This window comes from Rhipicephalus sanguineus, chromosome 1 (genome assembly GCF_013339695.2).
Source record: "Rhipicephalus sanguineus isolate Rsan-2018 chromosome 1, BIME_Rsan_1.4, whole genome shotgun sequence".
Taxonomy (NCBI): Eukaryota; Metazoa; Arthropoda; class Arachnida; order Ixodida; family Ixodidae; genus Rhipicephalus; species Rhipicephalus sanguineus.
In genome coordinates, this window is record NC_051176.1 from 247,840,833 (window position 1) to 247,860,882 (window position 20,050).

At 42.5% G+C, this 20,050-nt stretch overlaps 2 protein-coding genes across 3 annotated transcripts in view; one reads left to right on the plus strand and one right to left on the minus strand.

Annotated features, from left to right (window-relative positions):
- Positions 1–791: 791 nt before the first annotated feature.
- LOC119376550 (cytochrome b5) lies at positions 792–5,362 on the minus strand. Its single transcript, XM_037646343.2, has 6 exons — positions 5,101–5,362; positions 3,946–3,982; positions 3,743–3,834; positions 3,455–3,484; positions 3,333–3,370; positions 792–1,070 (listed from the first exon to the last, which is right to left on the minus strand). The coding sequence occupies exons 1-6, from the start codon at positions 5,215–5,217 to the stop codon at positions 980–982; spliced, it is 405 nt and encodes a 134-aa protein (XP_037502271.1). The 5' UTR covers positions 5,218–5,362; the 3' UTR covers positions 792–979.
- Positions 5,363–5,545: 183 nt separating this feature from the next.
- Positions 5,546–20,050, plus strand: part of LOC119376527 (zinc finger CCHC domain-containing protein 14) — a 40,131-nt gene continuing 25,626 nt past the window's right edge. The window contains exons 1-5 of one of the 2 annotated variants that reach the window (XM_037646327.2): positions 5,546–6,175; positions 9,941–10,091; positions 13,181–13,314; positions 13,448–13,508; positions 18,983–19,040. In XM_037646327.2, coding sequence (XP_037502255.1) covers positions 5,702–6,175; positions 9,941–10,091; positions 13,181–13,314; positions 13,448–13,508; positions 18,983–19,040 — 878 coding nt within the window. In that variant the 5' untranslated portion in view covers positions 5,546–5,701. The remainder of the gene's footprint in view (positions 6,176–9,940; positions 10,092–13,180; positions 13,315–13,447; positions 13,509–18,982; positions 19,041–20,050) is intronic. The other variant, XM_049411035.1, reaches the window with a different exon arrangement.

Below are 20,050 nucleotides of genomic sequence, written 5' to 3' on the forward strand. Positions count from 1 at the left end.
CACACTGATGCAGTATAAGTGTTTCATTTCCTGCCTTAGCATTGAAGAGCCAAGTGGAATGCTCCAGCAACAGGCAGAAAATGTGGACACAGGGTCAATCATATCGCAGAGTTCTGCATAACAAAGTGACATATGTATCACAACAGCACATCAAAATGGTATGCTTGTGGCCAAGGGTCTCCTTGTCCCAAGCAATTGGCCTCGTGTACTGTATGCAGCTCCATGGCAAAGTGAAGTCTATGAAAGTTCAGACACTTCGGAAGGAGCTTTCATAAGATGCATGCAATTCCTGCAAGGTCAGGTGTTTTAGATGTAGGTTTCTTTAAAGGCTTTACAGATGTTAGGCCCATGAGATAATACTGCTGTTTGTATAGTAAGAGCCAACCTCTATTCCTTTATTGCTAACCACACCCGAGACAATGCTTGCCAAATGGGAAGCTCAGAGGCAAACACCACTTCTCAATGGTAATAACATGCATTGACTGGCAATTGAGCATAATAAGCACAGCTACAGCTTAAGAACTGGTAAAGTGCCTAAATCACAGCATCACTGCAGTCATGTTGCACTACAGTAGATTTATACAAATACTTTTCTACCACTAAAACAAAGGCAGCGCGCACCTGTCATTAGCGAGAGCTTAAAATTTTCTGGTAGTGAATGTTGTATATAAACTTAGTGGTTTTCTTCCCAAAGGCTAGCGACAGCTGGCTCAGGCCAGTAGCTTTTTATTGCAACAACACCGAAATGGTGGCTTTTCACAAGCTTCGAAAGTGACCGAGCACAAAACAAATGCTTGCAAAGGCGTATATTTTTCACCAAGGCTTACAACAATAAATTGTACAGTACCAAAAAATGTTAACATGGTATCTCGATTACATGCTGGCCCCAATAGTGAAGAAAGCAAATGCCGCTGACAATAAGCTTTTTTGTTGCCTCCCGGCCACCTGGTCAGTTCGCCCTCACAGCCACACAGAGGTTTCACTGATGAGCGCCGTAGGACAGGAAAAGTCGGTACAAAATGGAGGCAGCAGCTGCCACGCCTACAGGAATCAGCCAGCTCATCCAGGAGCTGCAAGAGAGCATAATTACAACAGCTGCATGCCGTGCACATGCTGCTGCCATTCACTGCTCTGCTTTTGGAAAATACCGCACGAAAAAGTAGGAAAATGTGGGTAAGCCTAAAAACAACCCATTCACAAGAAACAGCCTTATGAAGCGCTTGGGCATGTGGCCAAAGGAAACTAGTGGCATTTAGAGGTGACCAGCAGTATAACTCCAAAAACTCACCCCAATGCCTTCTTTCTTACAATACCTTCACAAGTCAATTCCCATTACAGACTTGTCTGACCCTAAAAACCTGTTGCTAACTCAACTTCTACGATTAAATGCAGTACCCTGTTGCAAGCTAACGACAGCACCACACAGTTTCATTTAACACAGCTCGAGGGCACAAAGTCCAGCCAGAAATTGGGCCAGCCCAACTAAACTTGCTTGCATTTTGTCAAGAGGGCTGAGCAAGCCAACACACCTCAACGTCCTATCAGCCAAATCCACTAGCGTTTACACAAACCTAATGACCGTAGTTTTGACCATCCAATATGTAGTTCCCTAAACTTTGTCAGGTTAATGTTAGTAAGGCAGATCATGCTCATTCTGCGGTTTTACTGAGACAAATATACAGTCTGAAACCAAGCATAAAATGGCCACTCCTTTTTTTTTTAGGTTAACACAGTGTTGTGCAGTCAATAATAAAAAAAGCTACTGTATTAAAAAAATTTTTTTTTGCAGCACTATTGATTGTCATGTACTTCACATACATTTTTCGTAGTGTATGATGACATAATGGTAATGCACAAATTAATGTGGATTTTTGCAATAGTCCAGGGCATAAAAGCATTAATGAGAGAGAGTGAAAGTAACATGGATGCGCACTGCACGAAACGCCAACGGCCATGCTGCGCGACTGCGGTTCATTATGCAATGCATAGCACGCGGTGGGGCTAGGAGATGCAAAACAGAAAACGAAGGAAGTGGGACAGTAAGGTGAACATGACCCAGTCCCTCTGTTCCGGCAGATTTGGGAACAAAGGGAATGTATGCCGCTTGTGGACGCAGAGTTAAAAGGGGGGAAGAGTCTGCTGAGAGTGGCTCTCACCTCCTTGCCAGCATGGTAACAGGACAGGTCAATTTCTTTAACTCCTCCAATAATGAATAAACTTGAAGAATTCAAGTAGACTGACTCTCAAGATAATTACTTTGATAACATTTCCTCGATAACAGCGCCTTACAACTGACACTGCACAACAAAAATTTGCCTGGTGAGGGGTCCTCTAAAAAAAAAAAAAAAAAACAAAGCCAAATGGCATGAGAATTAGCAAGGCAGGTCCGATAAGATCAAAACCACTTGGATGTGATGCAAATAGGCATGAGTGCAGAAATGTTTGCACGCTGCTTTTCCTTTCATGGTTTTTGCACACCTTCATCAGTGAATTTTAAATAGCATTGCAAGCCAAGCTGACAAAAGACAGTTTGTTCACATGTGTACTAATTATAATCTTACAGCTTACATTTGAAACGTACCAATTAAAACATTTATGTCAAAGTGTACTAAATTGAATATAAAAAAATCAACAAGATCTTGGTCTATAAAAGGGTCACAATTGGAGTGAACCTGTCCCACTTCCTGTTTACTGCACAGGAAGCCCACCATCTGTTGGAACTGAGAAAACTCATGTGACAATCCGAGATAAAACCCACAAGTACCTTGCACACGAAACAGTGGGTGTCTTATTACAAGAGGTACTTATAAATGTAATCAGAAGCTGAAGAAATAATTGTGGAGACTATAACAACTTTCCCTAAAAGTCGTCAGCGACAGTACTGTCATTTTCATTTTAGCTACAACTCTGAATTAACAGCACTTAATGGAATTAAGGTAGATAACTGAACTTTAGACCGAAGAACAAAAGTATTTGCGCCTTACAAGCTGCATATCTGTAAAGAAAGCACAACAAATCAGAAGAACAGATATACACAGAAATTTAAAGAGACACAATGTACTTCTCTCTTGCAGAAGCACGACCCTACACCTATGAAACATGCACAGATATTGAGTGTTTAAAAATACTGTTAGGAAACTGCGAGAACTGTGGAAGGGTACTAAATATACAGATCTTGCTAAAGTAGAACCCGGCATGCAGCATGTATACCTTTCTTTTTCTTTTTTTAACTTTAGCAGCATCCTGCAGTAAGCAAGAGACTACTTAGCAATAAATATGCACTGCTATCAAAGGAAGACTTTAAATATATCTTTTGCTGAATGAAGTAGTACCTTTCGTTGGAGGTGGAAGCTGCCCACTGAGTTTTCTTCTGTAAAAGAAAAATGGAGTTTACATCACAAGTTAAAACAAATGAGCCAAAATGCCCACACTACATATCGGATAACACACTCACAGCAACCTGACCAATTTTCTTCTGGTCCTCCTGTAAAAAAGAGAAGATATTAATAACTACAATACAAACTTGAGTAAGTATAAGCAGGATTAACAGCTTGGCTAGTTGTAAAATGGTTTATGCTTTAATATACAGCACGAAGACAGGACTAGTACAAAAAAAGAAACGAGTTTTTTTGACGAGAGAGCACTGAAAATGCCACCCCGTTGTCTTTCCATCCATCCTAGTCCCGTTCTCGTGTTGCATTATCAATCAAGTAACTAAGTTCACTGAACACGTTTCAAGTACCTCACAAAGATCGCCAATCTTGTACTGTTTCATCAACTCTCTGGCATCTGTGGAATGTCCAACATCTTCAAATGCTTCAGTTGCATGCTTTCCTGCAGAATAAGAAATCAGAGGTTACACTTGCAATCTAATTATGTAATTTGAAGATTACGTAGAGCCAACCACACCAAAAACATGCAAGCATAGACACACGAAGTATTTACCAGCCTGCTCCAAAAGAACTTCTTCACCGCCTGGGTGCTGAAATAATAAAATGCTGCCATCTGTATTGATTCTTTTCTCTGTCCCATTGAAACACCAATTGTGTAGCACATCCTGCAGCCTCAATGGTGTTGCAGGCAAACAATGGGCCTATGCCAGTCCTTGCCCTCATTATGAGATAAAGGTGTAGGGCAAAGATCCGTGCACGAACTATTACCGCAAGTCTTCGCAACTAATTACTTCCCTTTGCCCCGCCGGCTCTTTTCTCAAGAGTCCGCAGGGCCCCTCTAAAGAAACACGCTAAAGCAAGACCCAGCACTTCTGTGGAGTGGCAGGGCAGAATATGCAATTTCTTACTCCGTGACCTTCGATTTAGGTGAAATAAGTAACATGATAAGATACGGCGCCGACAATAAGCTACGCAGTATTCAGTTCCAGAGGGGAAAAAATATTTTTTAAAATAGTTTCCAGATCTTTACCCTCTTTCCTGATGCAGGGCTTCGGGGTAACTTTTTGTCAAGGTCTTTCAGAGCTATATTGGTACAGGGCTGTCTGCCGTTATCCTCAAGGAAAACCTAGTCGAAAGCCTTCCCGCCAGCAAGAATCCCGCTCACGGTCGACACACACGCGCCCGCGTTAGGTTAAAGCACCAGACGTGGGTTTTTGTACAGGTAATAGGACGGAAGGGGAAAAACATATTTACGTAAACCGGGGGGAAATACAGATGCATTTATGTGGAGGCAAGTGCTCGCGATTCGATACCTGCTTGTTTTAAAGAGCGCTACACTGCCATGCATCCGCCGGCGGAAGAGCTAATGACAAAGAGTAGAAAAACTACATGCGACAAACCCCGACGATCGCGCACCTGCGCTGACTGTGGTTCACCTGACAGATGGGAGCAAAGAACCTGGACGCATGGCATGCAGCCGAGAACATTCTGGAGGGCGCACGACGAGCTACTTCATACCCAGTGGCGAGGCTATATAAATCGTGCACACAGTGCGATGCCTCACGGAGTGACACAAATAGTTACAAATAGCTTACAAACGCCATACGAGCTTATGCAGTGGCCGCTGGTGACAATGCAAATAAATGCGGATGCCGCGGTCACACTTTCCTTCTACGTCTCAAGGACGAAATAATCGGGGATCACGTACCTCTTCCATGAATTTCGTCACGTCGTACACTGCGTTGTGGATTAGTAACCATGCCGAATACTTTTCGTTGTGCTTCTCGATTTCGGCTAGCGTGTAGGTTTTCGTCGGCGTGGCCATGGCTGCAGTTAAACGTGCGAAACGTTGAACGCCGAGTGAAACAGGAAAGCTACTGCCGAAAGTTCGCTAGTCACTGCTTGCCAGATATCGCCCGTCCGAGTGGCTCCGCTGACTCCGCCTCACACGTCACGACTGCTGCGCTTTCTTGCGGTAAAAGTCGACAATTATAGTGTAATAAATTATTGTGCTGGTAAGAAACTTCTCACCTATCTTTCATTCGGAAAATGGTTGTTGTCATTTTAATTCGGTTGTTGTTGCTTGAGTTTTTTTTGCTTTGGCTGTAAATGATCAACTGGGTGTTGGGGTAAATCCAGAGCGGCCTATGATTGGCTGCTGCTTCTAGCGCTGGCTGGCCCGCATCCCCGGATGAAAAAGTCGGCCTGCTGTCAGGCAGATGAGTAATGGCGAGCAAGTGGTTTTCGTCGGTTTGAGGTTATCTAGTAATTTGCCGAAGAGGTATTCCCTCGCCGCCCAGTGATGCGCCATGGTGTGCAAAGAAGAAATATATTCGTGGTTTAAACAGTTAAATGGTGCGGTAAGGATAGATACCATGTGTGGTTTGCTCAACTTGTGCTTACCCTTGGAGCTGCGGTTTTTGGGCACTTGCGTAGAAGATTTAGCTAGCAAGGACTACGCGTACTTCCGAGAAGCAGAACTGCGCGCAAATAACTTCAACGAGCTGTCCAAGTGCACCAATGTTAGGGACGCTGTATCGCGAAGTAAGCTGATCACTTCGCTAGCCTTGCTGCACCTCTCCAACCGCAGTTGCTCGCATGCAATCTTCGAAGCCCTGTTCGAAGAGATGAAGTGCGCCAAACATGAGACGTACGACACAAAGACCCTGGAAGAGATGCTGCTTCTGTTCACCATGGCCACGCATCATCCGTCGTTCAGCTTTGACGAGCGCTCAGAGTTCGTCAAGTTCCGCGAAAAGCTGGAGAGTCTTTGGGCAGCTCAGGTGGGTGCGGACACTTTGCGGTTTTGCGCGGCTCGGAAGGTTTCACCACTTTGACAGGACTTTCTGACCAGCTGTTTTCGTCGCATCTTTTTATATTAACCTCTTCTGTTTGTTTTTTTCATGTTGAAAGGTTAATTTGCTGTGAGGCGTCATCGCAGGCTAAATCGCGTTGGACAGTCCGCTAGCCGCGGATACCGGTGCTTTCGGCGTGCGGAGATTGCGGCACACGGGCTCCAGTTTCATTGAGCATTCGCCACATACTGCGTACGCGTAGTGTACGCTCAGCTGAGACCGCTGTCAGTAAACTTAATATATTCTCTTGTGACTTTCCTTGTTATATGAAGTTTGTTTAGCCTTTTAGTCATTTAGATGCCCTGCCCACCTATTTTCGAACACAATTATCCCTCTTTCGCGCGTGGTAAAGATAATTCTCTACATCCATGACGTCTATTTCTCGCATGCTGGCTGCAGTGAGTACGTGAGCATTCATGTATCGCGTAACTGATTCGCTTGTTGAAATGGAAAGTGAGAAAACAAAGCCTGTTTTTGGCCCTGTCATATGGCAGATCAGCGTGCATGCGATCATGCACGCTGATCTGAAACGATTCTGGGACGTTTATGGCCAGCTTTTGACTGAGCCATCAAGAAGTTGTGCTTTAGCAAAAAGTTCGTGCCGGGCAAAATGATCCTTCTTCACTCCGTTATGGTACCGCCACACCCCCTTTCTTGCACCGCGTTAAAGTTTACGTGGTTTTTCATTTACCGCTAACACAGTGACATGAAAAATGTTTTTACCCAGTTAATCGTACTGCAATTTCGGATATTGGAGTTGCCCTCTTTTCACCATTTGCACCTCTGCCTTCCAACTTTCATACATTCAACTTTTAAGGATCCTGGGCTACAAATAGCAAACTTTGGAATACTGTTTGCTCGCAAGTAAAATTGGATGTACGCCTTGTTCAAAGCTTCCTCACATACATTCTACTCAGTGTGTCAAGTTGAATTTGCAAGAGCCCTGCACGGGCCACTTTCACGCGTCTCCTGTCAGCAGTCTGAAATATGCCAACTACCCTCCAGGATTTTTCCACTTGAGCTAAAGTGCAGTACATAAATTTAGCAACATATATTACTGAGACTCAAGACCAAAAACGAAGTGTATTGTAGTAGTGAAGAGTTTTCTGAGCAGTATAGGATTTTTTTGTTCTTATTCAGTGCTCTTGAAAGGCTTCTTAGAGATGTACACAAAAGCTTGTTAGGGGTACATGACCGGTACCTCTAGCAATATTTTGGTGTGTCCTTATTTCACAGCAACAGCAGTGCTGACAGACATGTTGGACTACTGATGTTGAGGCTGGGCCCGTTATATACCTTGTTTTCCAGAGGGGAAAGGGATACGAGCAGTTGCTTTTCTGTGTCAGATGTTCACTTTTGATGCTGATTGGGGCCAATTGGGATCAGTTTTGTTGATTACGGTTGGCTGTGTTGTTTAAGCTATGAAAGAGAGCCCATCGCAGCCGAGAAATTGGGATTGCAAGTGTATTGTGTAACACTGTTTAACATACCGTGATGTGATCCGTGCATCTTGCAGCATGTTATACTGTCCCATGCAGGGTGTTACGAGAACAGTTAACTTGGTCTTCGGCTGCTCACCATTCCTTAGAATTTGCATCTTCAGCAGTAATTTTGTACCATGAATGTACTTGGTTTAATTTGAGAGTGGACATCTCATGAGTAATATGCTTTACTTGCCACTAGCATTTCTGCTGGAAAACATTGCCAGTGACATTTTACTGATGTTGAAGCACAAAATACTTTAGGTTTAGATGTAAAGTGCTAAATGTAAATGAAATGCTTCTTATTGGAGCTAACTAGTGCACATAGTCTTTTTCTCCATCGTCTACAGTTTGATCAATCCACGTCAATGTTAGTGGAAAGACTTGTAGCATCATGACATCTACTCTCTAGTAATTGAGCATAGGGAGTGTTCCTCTTAGTTCTGCTTTGTTTCATTGTGGGCACTGTACATAAAAGACAAAGGCATCCAGATTTAATCGAGAGCCTTCCCCTGTGGCGTCTCGTAGGTCACTGAGGCACTAAAAGCCATTTATGAGTTTTGCATTGCCACTGGGAAAGAGCACTGGACAAACCTTAAGTGCACATTTAACTGAGGACAGCTGCTAACAGTGAAAGAACACCATGAAAAGCACTAACTGTTGAAAAATTTTTGCGAATGTAAAAGCCATATAAAAACTACTCAGGGCTGCATGGGCCAAACACAAGATGTCTACAGACATAACGTTGGAGGCCCCTGTTCACCAGTGTTTTAATGTGAAGCATTCGATGGCAAGCTTTGCTCGAGTTTGTCAAAAAACCAGTGCTCAGTTACATTGTCGACAAGAAAGGACTCCACCTCAGCACTGTGGTGGTGGCCTTCTTGTCTCTGTTGTAATTCTGTGCTGGTTTGTTGACTAATGTTAAACCAACAAGCCTGTCTTCAATATCGCTACTTGAAGTCGTGCCACATGCGGTCAAGTCCTGTCGCTTTTTCCGCCTGCCTCTCAAAACCTATTTTTATTTGCTTACACATTTGGCAAAGTAATTGTGCAGTCTTAAACTAGACAACATAATGTCCATTATAGGCCATACACAGTTAGGATATGCTCAGTAGTTGAGTAAAGTGGCAAACTGTGCCTCGGTATCGTTGGCACAACTCCAAACACAATTACTTTTATAAAAATAAAACAAGCCTTTCTATGCCCGTTTTCCCAGTGCTTTTACAAGTGTTTACAAGTTTGTTAGGTAGCCTACTTAAGATTGGCTGAATGAATAGTTCAGGGTTTTTTTATGTGTTTAATCTTTTTATAATTTGGCTGTTGTTTACTGACATCTTCATCTTTATAGTCTAGTTGAGAACTCTAAAGAATGTATTCGGGACCCTGCAGAAGCCCCTGATTTGCTGCTGTATACACCACTTATATCTCTAGAGAAGTTCTTGATATTGTGTATTCAGTGTAATCACAAAGAAAGAAATCAACATCTTACTCAAAAGTGGTATTCTTGTAGCACACCATCCAGCTCCACTACTACTTGAAAATATACTTTCTTAAGCTGATGGCTGTTGCTGTGGCCAACCTTCCATGCTTGTTTGGGATCTTATGCCTGATGCTGGCAAGCTTTTCTTCTTTCGTAGTCATAAATACCAAGAATTGTGTATCAATGTTGTGCCGCTGAAAAGAAAGAAACCACTTCTTGGTGCAGCTTGTAAGCTGGCAAATTGAAACCAATATTCTCAGTTCAGCAGCTAGACAGTGCATAAGTAGTGCTTTATAAATCCTAAGTCTACCTCTAAACACTCGCACTAGTATTTAAAGTGACCATGGGACTGATAAACCAACTGGTGACACTTCTTCATAGCCTTGTTGTTTGACTTAGCACACTTGATCATAAGTCCACGGACCGTCATGCTGGTTAAGATCCCTATTGTCGGGAGGTCATTCTGCTGGGTCATTAAAGTCATGTAGGTCTCAGGACTCAGGACCACCAAACATCAGGCAAATACTATTTTAAAAAATAGGGCTTACACTGGTACTGCTCGTTTTTATTGATATTTGTGTCTTACAGCAAAATCAATTGAGATTTCTTGCACACACTAGCCTCATTTGGTTTCAAACTATGATGTGTAAAGTCCTGCATTATGACATGGGGTCACCAGCTGCTGTTTTCGGTAGAAGTGGATAACAAGTTTGCTTCTTCTTATTTTCTCAGGGCATGGCTGTGGCAGCCCCCGTCGAGAGCTACATGGTTCCTTGCGTGCCCTACACTATGCCCTTCATGCCTCCCTATCCTGTACCGGCTGATGCAGTAGCACCTCCACCTTATGTGCAAGGCTGCAGTCGTGCCCACAGTGTGCAGAAAGGTTGTGCATTCGTTTTACATCTAGATTTCACAATTCAACTTTCATTCTTCGGATTGGTCTTCTGCTGTGAGGTTGTCAGTTGTTGCAACATTTTGCTGTAATTATGCTCTGCACCCATATGGAAAAGCCATCACTGTATTATTCCTCTTTCCTTATCTTCCTCATAGCTGCTTTAAAAAGAGCTGCATTTGCATTCAGTGCCTTTGAAACATCTTCCGTAAAAAGGACACTTCATGTATACTAAGAGCTACACTTGCATTCAGTGCCTTCGAAACATCTTCCGTAAAAGGGACACTTCATGTATACTGACATCATTAGAATTGAAGTGCCTGTGCATCTGAAGTGCATTATTGGGCATGGCATTCAATAGCTGGATGTGTTTTTCTACTCCACGTTTCTGTTTCATTTACTCTGTCAAGCAACTCGTCAGTGTAGAAAGTGTCAAGTGTGGAATCACCTGTCAGAAAAATTGCTTATTAGAAGCCATTTCTTCTTGAAGTGGATCACTTTCATCTGTGCGTCAGAATATAGTTCATTTGGGCATTTTGCTTATGCCTATGCTAAGTCCTTCAGTCACAAATTTAGACTGTATTCCTATGGCCCTAATGTTCATATTTCACATATTTCACTGGAAGCACATTTAAAATGTTGCGGAAAAATGTTTGAGCCTGTCACATCAATATCAAAGTCAGATCATGGCCAGTCTTCATAATTACAGAAATGATTTCTTACTAATATTGACCTCTTACAGATTATGTATTGCATGCCTGATGAAATGAACTGAAATACTTGTTACACACTGATGACACTGGTTATTATGCAGTTTGGGATCTTTTGATGATAGAAATATCGCTGATTAGCAGCTGTGATAACAGCAACATGTCGAACTTCTTGTCGAACCTGATAGAACAATTATTTTGGATCACATTCCCCGCAATGAAGTGTGTTACATTAGTTTTGGTCACTAATTATTAAACTTGCACTTGGCGCTATATACAAAATTCTATCATGTTGTCACTGATTGGAAATATTGAAATGCAAGTTTGCATTGCATAATGACTTGTCAAGCTAAAAACACTACAGAGAGACGAGTTGCGTCTACCCCCCACCTCACCCGAGTCTAGACAGGAAACAAGCATCTGGATACCGACTGCTACAAACTCCTACCCAAACCCTGTGCACCTCCACAGGAGCTACCCACGCCTATTCGCCGCGAGATCGACCTATAGGAGGCAGCACCGTCGCCGCGTTAGTGTGGAGAGGCGGTCGGTGGCGCGTATACAAATGCACACAGCAGCGCTTCATTGTGAGCTGTTTGAGCCGATTGTCGGCGAATAAAATGCGTTGATTGCAGCTTACTGGTAATATATACGCTCTTCATTGTTGAATCGATGCACGAAAATCATCCAACGTTACTATTACTAGTGAGACAAGCGCAATCTGCCAATGAAAGGTATGCTCGCTTTGGGTGACAGTCTGCGCTTACGCACTATGCGACATTTTTTGTTGCTTTCTCTGTATGTGTTTACCTTGTGTTCTGTGTACTACGCACTGCTGTAGCACGCCTGAACTACTTAAGTGTTTACTTCTTCTTCATTAGTATACCAGCCCATATTCCTGTGCAGTGAGTTCAATAGCACTGTTCGCGCGAATACGCATACGCATGTAAGAGTGTTTAGCACAGATTTTTCATCGATTGATTATGTGCACGACAGTGATGCAACAAAGGTCCGGTTATTTTATGGAATAAGGGTTTTTTTTCCCTCAAACTAATCATGTCCGCTGCCTTCCATCAATTTATAACAACTCCACACAAACGCTCAAGATAGTATTAAAAAAAGGATGAGGTTTTGCGTGACATTATACGACAAAAATGTAAGGCACGCCGTCGGGATTAATTTTAAACATCTGGGTTCTTCAAAGCGTACCTAAATCTAAGCACATGGGTGTTTCTGCATAAATTTCGCCCAAAGTTAAAATTGCGCGCGGGAACTCCGTTTTATCACTGCCGTGTCATTCCATTGTCTTTTTTTTTTTTTAGGGGACAGTTTGAGTACCGAAGTGTCAGACTTCACTCGATAGAAATATTTCGCTGTAGTGGAACCACGACCGTACAATAAAAGAACATTTAAGCACAACTAAAGCTCATCATGAACTACAGTGCCGCAGTTATACACCTAACAACAACGTGAAAGTGCATGAGCCTCGCTTTTGTTTACCACCGAGTCGCTAAAACGTGGCATTCAGACACCATTTAATGCTCCTTTTGTTTGGGACTATGCCAAGCGCACTTTACGACGTGCTTAAACCAGAAAGCGGCACCAACACTGAAATGATTCTGGCGAACGAAGGGTACGACACCAATACACAGCCCTCTCGAAAGTCGCACTCAATTGATCTTATTATAATGCGCATGCAGCCGAGCAAGCCCATTTGCTTCTGTACACCATGTTAAGTATACATATGAGCAGTTAAACTCGCGCTAACATAACAGAACAAACCGCCCTTTGAGAACGTGGCTAGCAGACGACGCAGGAAGCAATCCACACTAGGCGCGCTTCAGCCAGTAGCCGCCAGGCGGCGACTCTGCTCGATCTCGCGGCCAATACCCGGACAACAAATGCAAACTATGCTTTGTATAAACATACTGTGGGAATGTCCCAACCTATCAACAAGATCTCCTGAGGCCCTCTGGGAGCGGTGGCGGCTAGTGCTGCTCAGCTCGGAGGTCGAAGACCAAAGATGGGCTATCCAGCAGGCCAGGGAGGCTATAGGGAGACAGGGCTCCTGGTGTCTACCTGTGCGGTCTAGCCCGGACCACAAACATGCCGGATCTTGTAATAAAGTTTATTCACTCACTCACTCACTCACTCACTCACTCACTCACTCACTCACTCACTCACTCACTCACTCACTCACTCACTCACTCACTCACTCACTCACTCACTCACTCACTCACCTCTCTTATCATGTTTACATTGACATGTATTTAAAAGATATGTTGGTTTGTAAAACTTCACTTAGTATTTATCTGTTCCATGTGCTGTAGAAAACCAGGTGTAAATGTGGCTGCTTCACTTGCTTTTCAGCACGCCTCTCTAGTATTGAGGTGAAGCCTGAGCCTCAGTGTAAGAGGTCAGTCAAACTGAGCCTACAGTGGTCGGACAGACACCAGACAGAGGTGGTGCGTTCATTTCAGGAGATCTCTGGCCTTTCTCAGAAGGTAGGCTGTCTTCATAATACTAGTACTATGGTTATAAACACTAAGCCATGATAGTCACTCACTGATATTGTGTTTTAGTTTATACAACTGGGTCGCATTTAACCTTCATTTATGTCATGGTTCAATTTTCCAGCTCTCTCGTCTGAGTGCTTCTGACCCATCGTGTAGTGGAAAGGCAATTCCTCAGCTACCGGGTATGTCTGAAGCTTCCTAGCCATGTTGAAAGATATTGAACATTGAACTTTGCATGCAGGAATGTTCTAGCCTAATGCCTTGGCTTGTTTTCTTGATAATGCTATTTTTGTTTAGCATCTTGGAGCCCCATGTTCGCTATCACTTTAACTATGAGAACTGCAAGAACATGTCATTTTGCATTTTTAAGCAAGATTTTGGACTTCGGGCTTTCATGACAATCTCTTCTCAACGGTGTGGTGCCAGATGAAGTGTGAGCCGTGCGTCTCAACTCGTATAATGGCCATAACTGATTTCTTATGCATCATGTACAATGTACTATCAGTTTTTAAAAATAATTAAAGTGAAGATCAGTTACACTTTGTTTTGGGCAACCTATCTTGTTTGTTTAACCTTACAAGTACAAAAAATTACTTCACAGTTAGCATTATCCAGCAAGGCTGAAATCTTGCACTTGAGTCATACTTCATGATCTAATTTGTACAATAGCATTCTTTGATAGGTTCTCTGGTTTTGTTCCAGTAGTAACGAGAAACTGTTGTCATGTGCAGCTCTCGTGCGCCGCCCATGTCATCGTGTTCGTGGCTTTCTTGTGTATGTTGTTTTCACTAGCGGCAAAATGTCATACAGTAAGCAATACCAACTAGGCCAAGAAGAAGTTCTCAATTCAATGAATGCTGAAGGCTCGACAGCTGTCTTGAGAACTCTTATGTTGTAGACATGACTTTTGTTTATGGGGAACAAAATGAGTTTCCGAACGCAAAAGCACCAATTGAGAACTCTGGAGGCAGGTGAGAGTCTAGCCCACTCGTCTTGCTGAACTTGTTTTATGTTTGAGTTATAAGCAATGGCTGGCCCTGCCGTAATGGAGAGTAGATGTCAGCATGGGGAACTGGCTATCGGCAAAGCAGATTGCTTGGAGATGATACTAGCCACAATCTTAAATGGGTATAGTGCATGTTGGCAAAAGCACACCCCTCCACACCAAGCCATACTGTGCACTGGTCCATATGGACACCGTTGTTCCCTGTCACTGTGTGGGATAAATCTTGGGCTTTGCCTAGCGTATGCAGCTTCGATGTGCCCCACACAGTACGGCGCCATCTCTTGAATGAGGTGGCAATCCATGCCGTGAAACTTGCCTACCAATGCCACTTAAAAGAGCACAGGTGAAGTGTATGGTGCCCTGTACATGCCTTTGTAACGTTACTGTTGGAAATGACAAACAAAACTAGAAGTGGAACTAGAAGTTGCTGCTTGAGTGGTATTGTGAAAAAACATTAAGGAACTCGGAAGCATTATTTTTTGTAACTTGTTGGGGCAGTAACTTGCGTATGTAATGTGGTCCTGTATAAAAGGTTGGGGACCAGAGATTGCATTTTCTTAACTTTTGACTGGTTGCCCTGATGGTCTCATTTGAGTGCCCATAAAACGGCCCTGGCTTTTGGCTTAAGGTCAGTTGAAGGTCGACGACAATGGGAGCTGAAAGCATTACATGCTTAAAACAGTATATTTTACTTCTTCTAGTTAAATCAATGAATTGTGCCAATTGTACAAGCATACAATCAAGAACAAGATACAGTCTGTATGATATTTAACCGTTAGAAAGACTGGTGAACTTTGAATAATTTTTGGCAGCAGGACAAATTAAGAAAGCCCCTTTCCCCAGTACTATGCAGAGCAGTGCCCGATCGCGCGCTGCTGTAACAGTGTTGCATTGTCGGGAGGGGCCCGACAATGGACCGGAAAATGTTAAGGCTACATTCAAAGTATCACCTGTACTAAATTTTCCTGCTCACACTCTGCATATGAAGCACTGAGTGGAGTTGGTCACTTACTGATTAAAGTATTGCAGCTGTCTCTCTTAAAGGCTTTGTACATGCAACCAGTCAATTCCCTTTGCTTATCTATTACTTCCTTGTGTATGCATGCACATTTTTGTTTTTCAAATGTCAGCCTTGCTACCTTAACACTTTCCGCACTGTGCTCTTCCAAAGAATGGAATGCCAAAACCCTGCTGTATGGCGAGCGCATATGTGTGTTTGCGGCATACCGGTCTGCTTCTAAGTGCTCCACACTGTCTTTCTATAGGGTCGCTCTACTCACGACACCCATTTCTGCACATGGGTGCGCCTAACTCCCTTACCTGCTGCACCAAACCCCCATGCATCATATTGGGCATTATTTCAGTGAGCTTTCACCATGCGTGTGTTGCCTTCTGTGTACGCTTTCCCAACGTTACTACAGCTTGTGTGCATGCTGTGCACGACCTTGATCTTTCTACTTTTTGTTTCTTTTTGTTCAACTTCATGTTAATGCTGTCACATGCTTGCCACAGTGGTCTAGTGGTTATGAATCCCGGCCATGGCGGCCACATAGATGGAGGCGAGATTCTCGAGGCCCACGTGCTTAGATTTCTGTGGACATTAAAGAACACCAGATGGTTGAATTTTCCAGAGCCCTTCACTACGACGTCCCTCATAATTATATCGTGGTTTTGGGACAAAAACCCCCAATAATTATTATATTGTAATGTGATCACATTGTCTCTACATTGTATTTTTTTCTCCTACTGATTTAGCTCCAGTCAGGATTTTGATCAACTTGTTAACCTGTGAGTGCTGGTTGTTAATACACACAGGTTACTGTAGAGATACTGTAGAAATTTTAGACGTGAGCTACATCATCCAAAGGTTGCAGTATGCTATTAGGGCTTTGTTATCGTAACAGCGCAGCAACAACTTTAGTATAAACTTTAATCATCTTAATTGGTGTACCTTGTGTGTTGTGTTGAATATTTTTGCATGCAACTTGCATGTTCCCTGTCTTTTTCCTTGTACAATATATTTTGCAAATTAACGAGAGTGCTGTTCAATTGGCCTGAACAAAGGTGTCAGTAATTTAATTTCATTACACAAATATTGTGGCTAAGTTAGACAAAAATGAATGAACTACAGCACTTCCGCTTTTTGTGTAGCTTTGCCGATGTGAAAAATTAACTCCTTCAGCCATTTGTTTAATAAAATACTTTTCATTATTATTTCATGGAGCCAGTATGTTATCTTTGGCCTTCCTTATCAACTATAAATGTGGAGTACAAAACGGCTCTCATTAGGCATTCTTACCAGGGTGAATTTCAAGTTCTTTAACTTGCTAAAACTTTTTCACTGTATAGAAGCAGATTTCAGCCGTGTGAGCATTTGGCGAAATGGACTGCAGTTAGTGGATGTAGTGAGGTCTCGAATCAGTGACAGAACTAAAACGAATGTTTTTCATATCTTTTCTTGTGATCACAAATACAGTGTGGTCCTTTATAAAGGCGAACACTCAAACGTGTGGCCTGCACTCTGTAGTGGCTGCGTACAGCGCCTTCAAACGGGAGCGAGAGCAAGTGCTGTTGCTTTCGGTATCATCTTTTGGTGGGCAAAACAACCAGGCATGGTTGATAGGCAAGCGCCTGCAAGGTTATAACCCTTCTATCCCTTTTACATGATTGTGCAAGAGGTTGAACTTGTGGTGTGTCGTCTGCTGCTCGCGCAAAGCGTGCTTGGATTACATGCATTACACTTCACCTAATTTAGAGAGGTTTAAGTGACTGCGATGCAGTCAGGTGAAGCTTTGTTGGTGGTTTGTCATTTCAAAAGGCTATCATCCAATGCCATGGAAGCATTCTTCTGAACAGAAATTCACTTAGCCGAAGCTATCATCTGCCACTAGAGAAAGTAATAGTATGTCTGCTGTTAATGCTCTAAAGTCATGCACAATGACTACACCTGTGGTCATGATGATAGCAAATGAGATGTAGCTGCATAACAAACTGAAGGAGAAAAGAGCTCTCCTGATGCTTGCAAAATTTTCATCAATATTTTTAATTAATGTAAATAATGTGAGCACGAAATGTGAAAACAAATACTTTCAGTGCATTTATTGACAGTGAAAAATGTGACTTTTTGTTTTGCTTTTAACACCAATCTAAAACGACTAAGAAATTTGAAAGGTCTCTCTTTTGAGACACCATTCAGTATCTATTGACGTCGCCATTCGCATCAATGACAAAGGTTCACCCGAGTGCATTGCACCAATCAATAGGGACAATAGGGATACTTTTTAACGTTACTGTGTTACCTGAATACCGAATTGCATTTACCGTGTTATCGAAACGCATGTTTTAGAAAAGTTTTAGCTACCCATAGGTAACCGTATACCTTTACATTTGCGCAAACCACTAAATGGTGATAACTGCATTTAAAGTATATTTAATTTAGATAATATTGAATTACCACTGCGGCAAATCATGAGAGGTTTTTAGCGTGTGCAGTATCCCGGTATACACTAAGGGGTGTAGGAATACTGGGTTACCGGACGATGGTGTTGACATCTTGTGACGCTTCATGCAACCACAGTCATGGACACGTTTGTTTTTGCCTAGTGTTCTTGAGGGAAAAATTGATTAAAAAGGAAATTCATTCTTAATTATGCCACTGCAAGACATTTACACTAGAAATTGTAGCACCATGTTTCACCATGAAATAACAATTTTGTGCTTGCCTGGTTCATCTTGGCCCCGCTAGATTGCACCACCTATCCAGGCTGTCCGGGGCTTTAGGCCTTTCACGTTTGACTTTGGTATTCTAGGTAACTCTAGCTTCGGTAATCAGGCTCAAACAAGGTGATCGCAATTGGCGCTCTCACTTTGGCTTATTTTTACTCAGCGGCTGGATACTCCGCCAAGCGAATATCGCGAGTAACCACGAACGAAGGTGGATTTACGAGATAGGGCCGTCAACGTAAAGCCTATCCGGCGAGTAGTTTACGTTGCATAAAAGTCTACGTTGCGTAAAGGCCCGCGCATGTGCATATTCTTTCCGGTATCCGGTAAAACGGTAATGCAAAGAGGTATACGTACAAGCTAAAAGCCCCTAATGTCTTGGGAAGCTGGTGTAGAAACTTCAAGGTAGCGATGACACTTGCCAAAATCGCTTTAAATTAGGTCAGTCACAATGCATGCAAGCCCACACATAAACCTTGCATGTTTCCACTGCTTTCACATAGCAAGCGCAGTTTGCTTAGGGTAGAGCCTGGTATCTAGCAGGCACGCTCACGTGCACCTTTCCTGTCCGGCCATGATTGTGCCCCGATGTATGTGGCGTACTGTACTTTTGGTGCCCACATATGTGTTGCAGCTAGTGCAAAATTTACTTTCCACTACTGCATTTATCATAGCCCCTGTGTTGCTTTGGAATCTTGGACCTTGCATGGTATTACGTAGTCTCTGCTCACATTCCAGGAACACAAAATCGTTTAGCGGAATGCCAGCAACTCTCTTAACTATAGCAGTTGTATATATGCACAGCTGATTGCTACTGGAGAGCTTTTCAAGACTTGCGGCACAAAAGGCTTTCTTTTTCGCTCTTCTCTTTTTGTCCATTTATCACATTAACCTTTTCCCTTGTTCTTTTCTTTTTTCTTTTTCTAGCCTGCGTAGAAAAAAATGAGGAGCTGGATGGAATGTTCGAACTCTCGGAATATTTCAAGTAAGATTTTAACTGCAGTGTTTCGCTCACTTTGACATCCTTACATAATGGTGTGATGTTGAAAAGTTCTTCTGTTCATGACATGCTAGATGTGCTGCAAATTCTTCCTTAAAACACCATTGGCAATATAGAGCACTTCATAAAGCACATCGTACAATAGGATGAAATTGCACAAATGGCACAGGCATCGCTTGTACGAGTGCCAGTAAAGAAACAAAGTATTGAATAAAAACTGACCGGGGAAAAAAAGCTATATATCCTTTTGTACGGGAACTAAATGGCAATGTTGTGACCACTTTATCACTCCAGGACAAAACTAAGACGCATGAACTTTTCAGTTCAGGTAGGCCTACACTTGTGTAGCTACCTAATTTTTTAACAATGTAGACAAGGTTGCTGCTGTCTTAGAAGTAGCAGCACTATTATGTAGGTTCCTAGTGTGATATGTAGGTTGGCAGACATATTAGTAATGAACTCATGAGTATTGGAAATTCGTGAGTCAATCATGGTTGTATGTACAGGTATATATAACTGAAATAAAGCAATTCCTAGCTAGGCAGTCACTTTTGACATCACTTGTATGTAAACTGAAGTAGGTCCAGTACAAAGTGAACTGCTATTGCCTCTGAGGTGTACTTCCATGTGATTTTTTAAACCGCTTGTGGCATAAAGAATAGCATGTGTGCACTTTTTCTAGTCCTTACTGGTGCCCTTTAGCTCAGGGGCCCGATTGAGATTTTCTGTAAAGTAAATGTAAATTTCGTGCTAAGTTGATAAGGCAAAGAAAAATAAATTGTTTCAAATCAGTGTTAACTATTTTGCTCACCTTGTAGTCGAACTGAAAATGAACTGTTCTCACTGTACTGGAGCAAAAAAAAAAAAGTTTGAACTACTGTTTCCAACAAACTTAACTTTCAGCATGATAAATATATTTGAGGTAGTTAAATTAATTTGGCCCATTGGACTAAAGTCAGTTTGTACTTTCTGTTGTGTAGAATAAAGAGTAATGT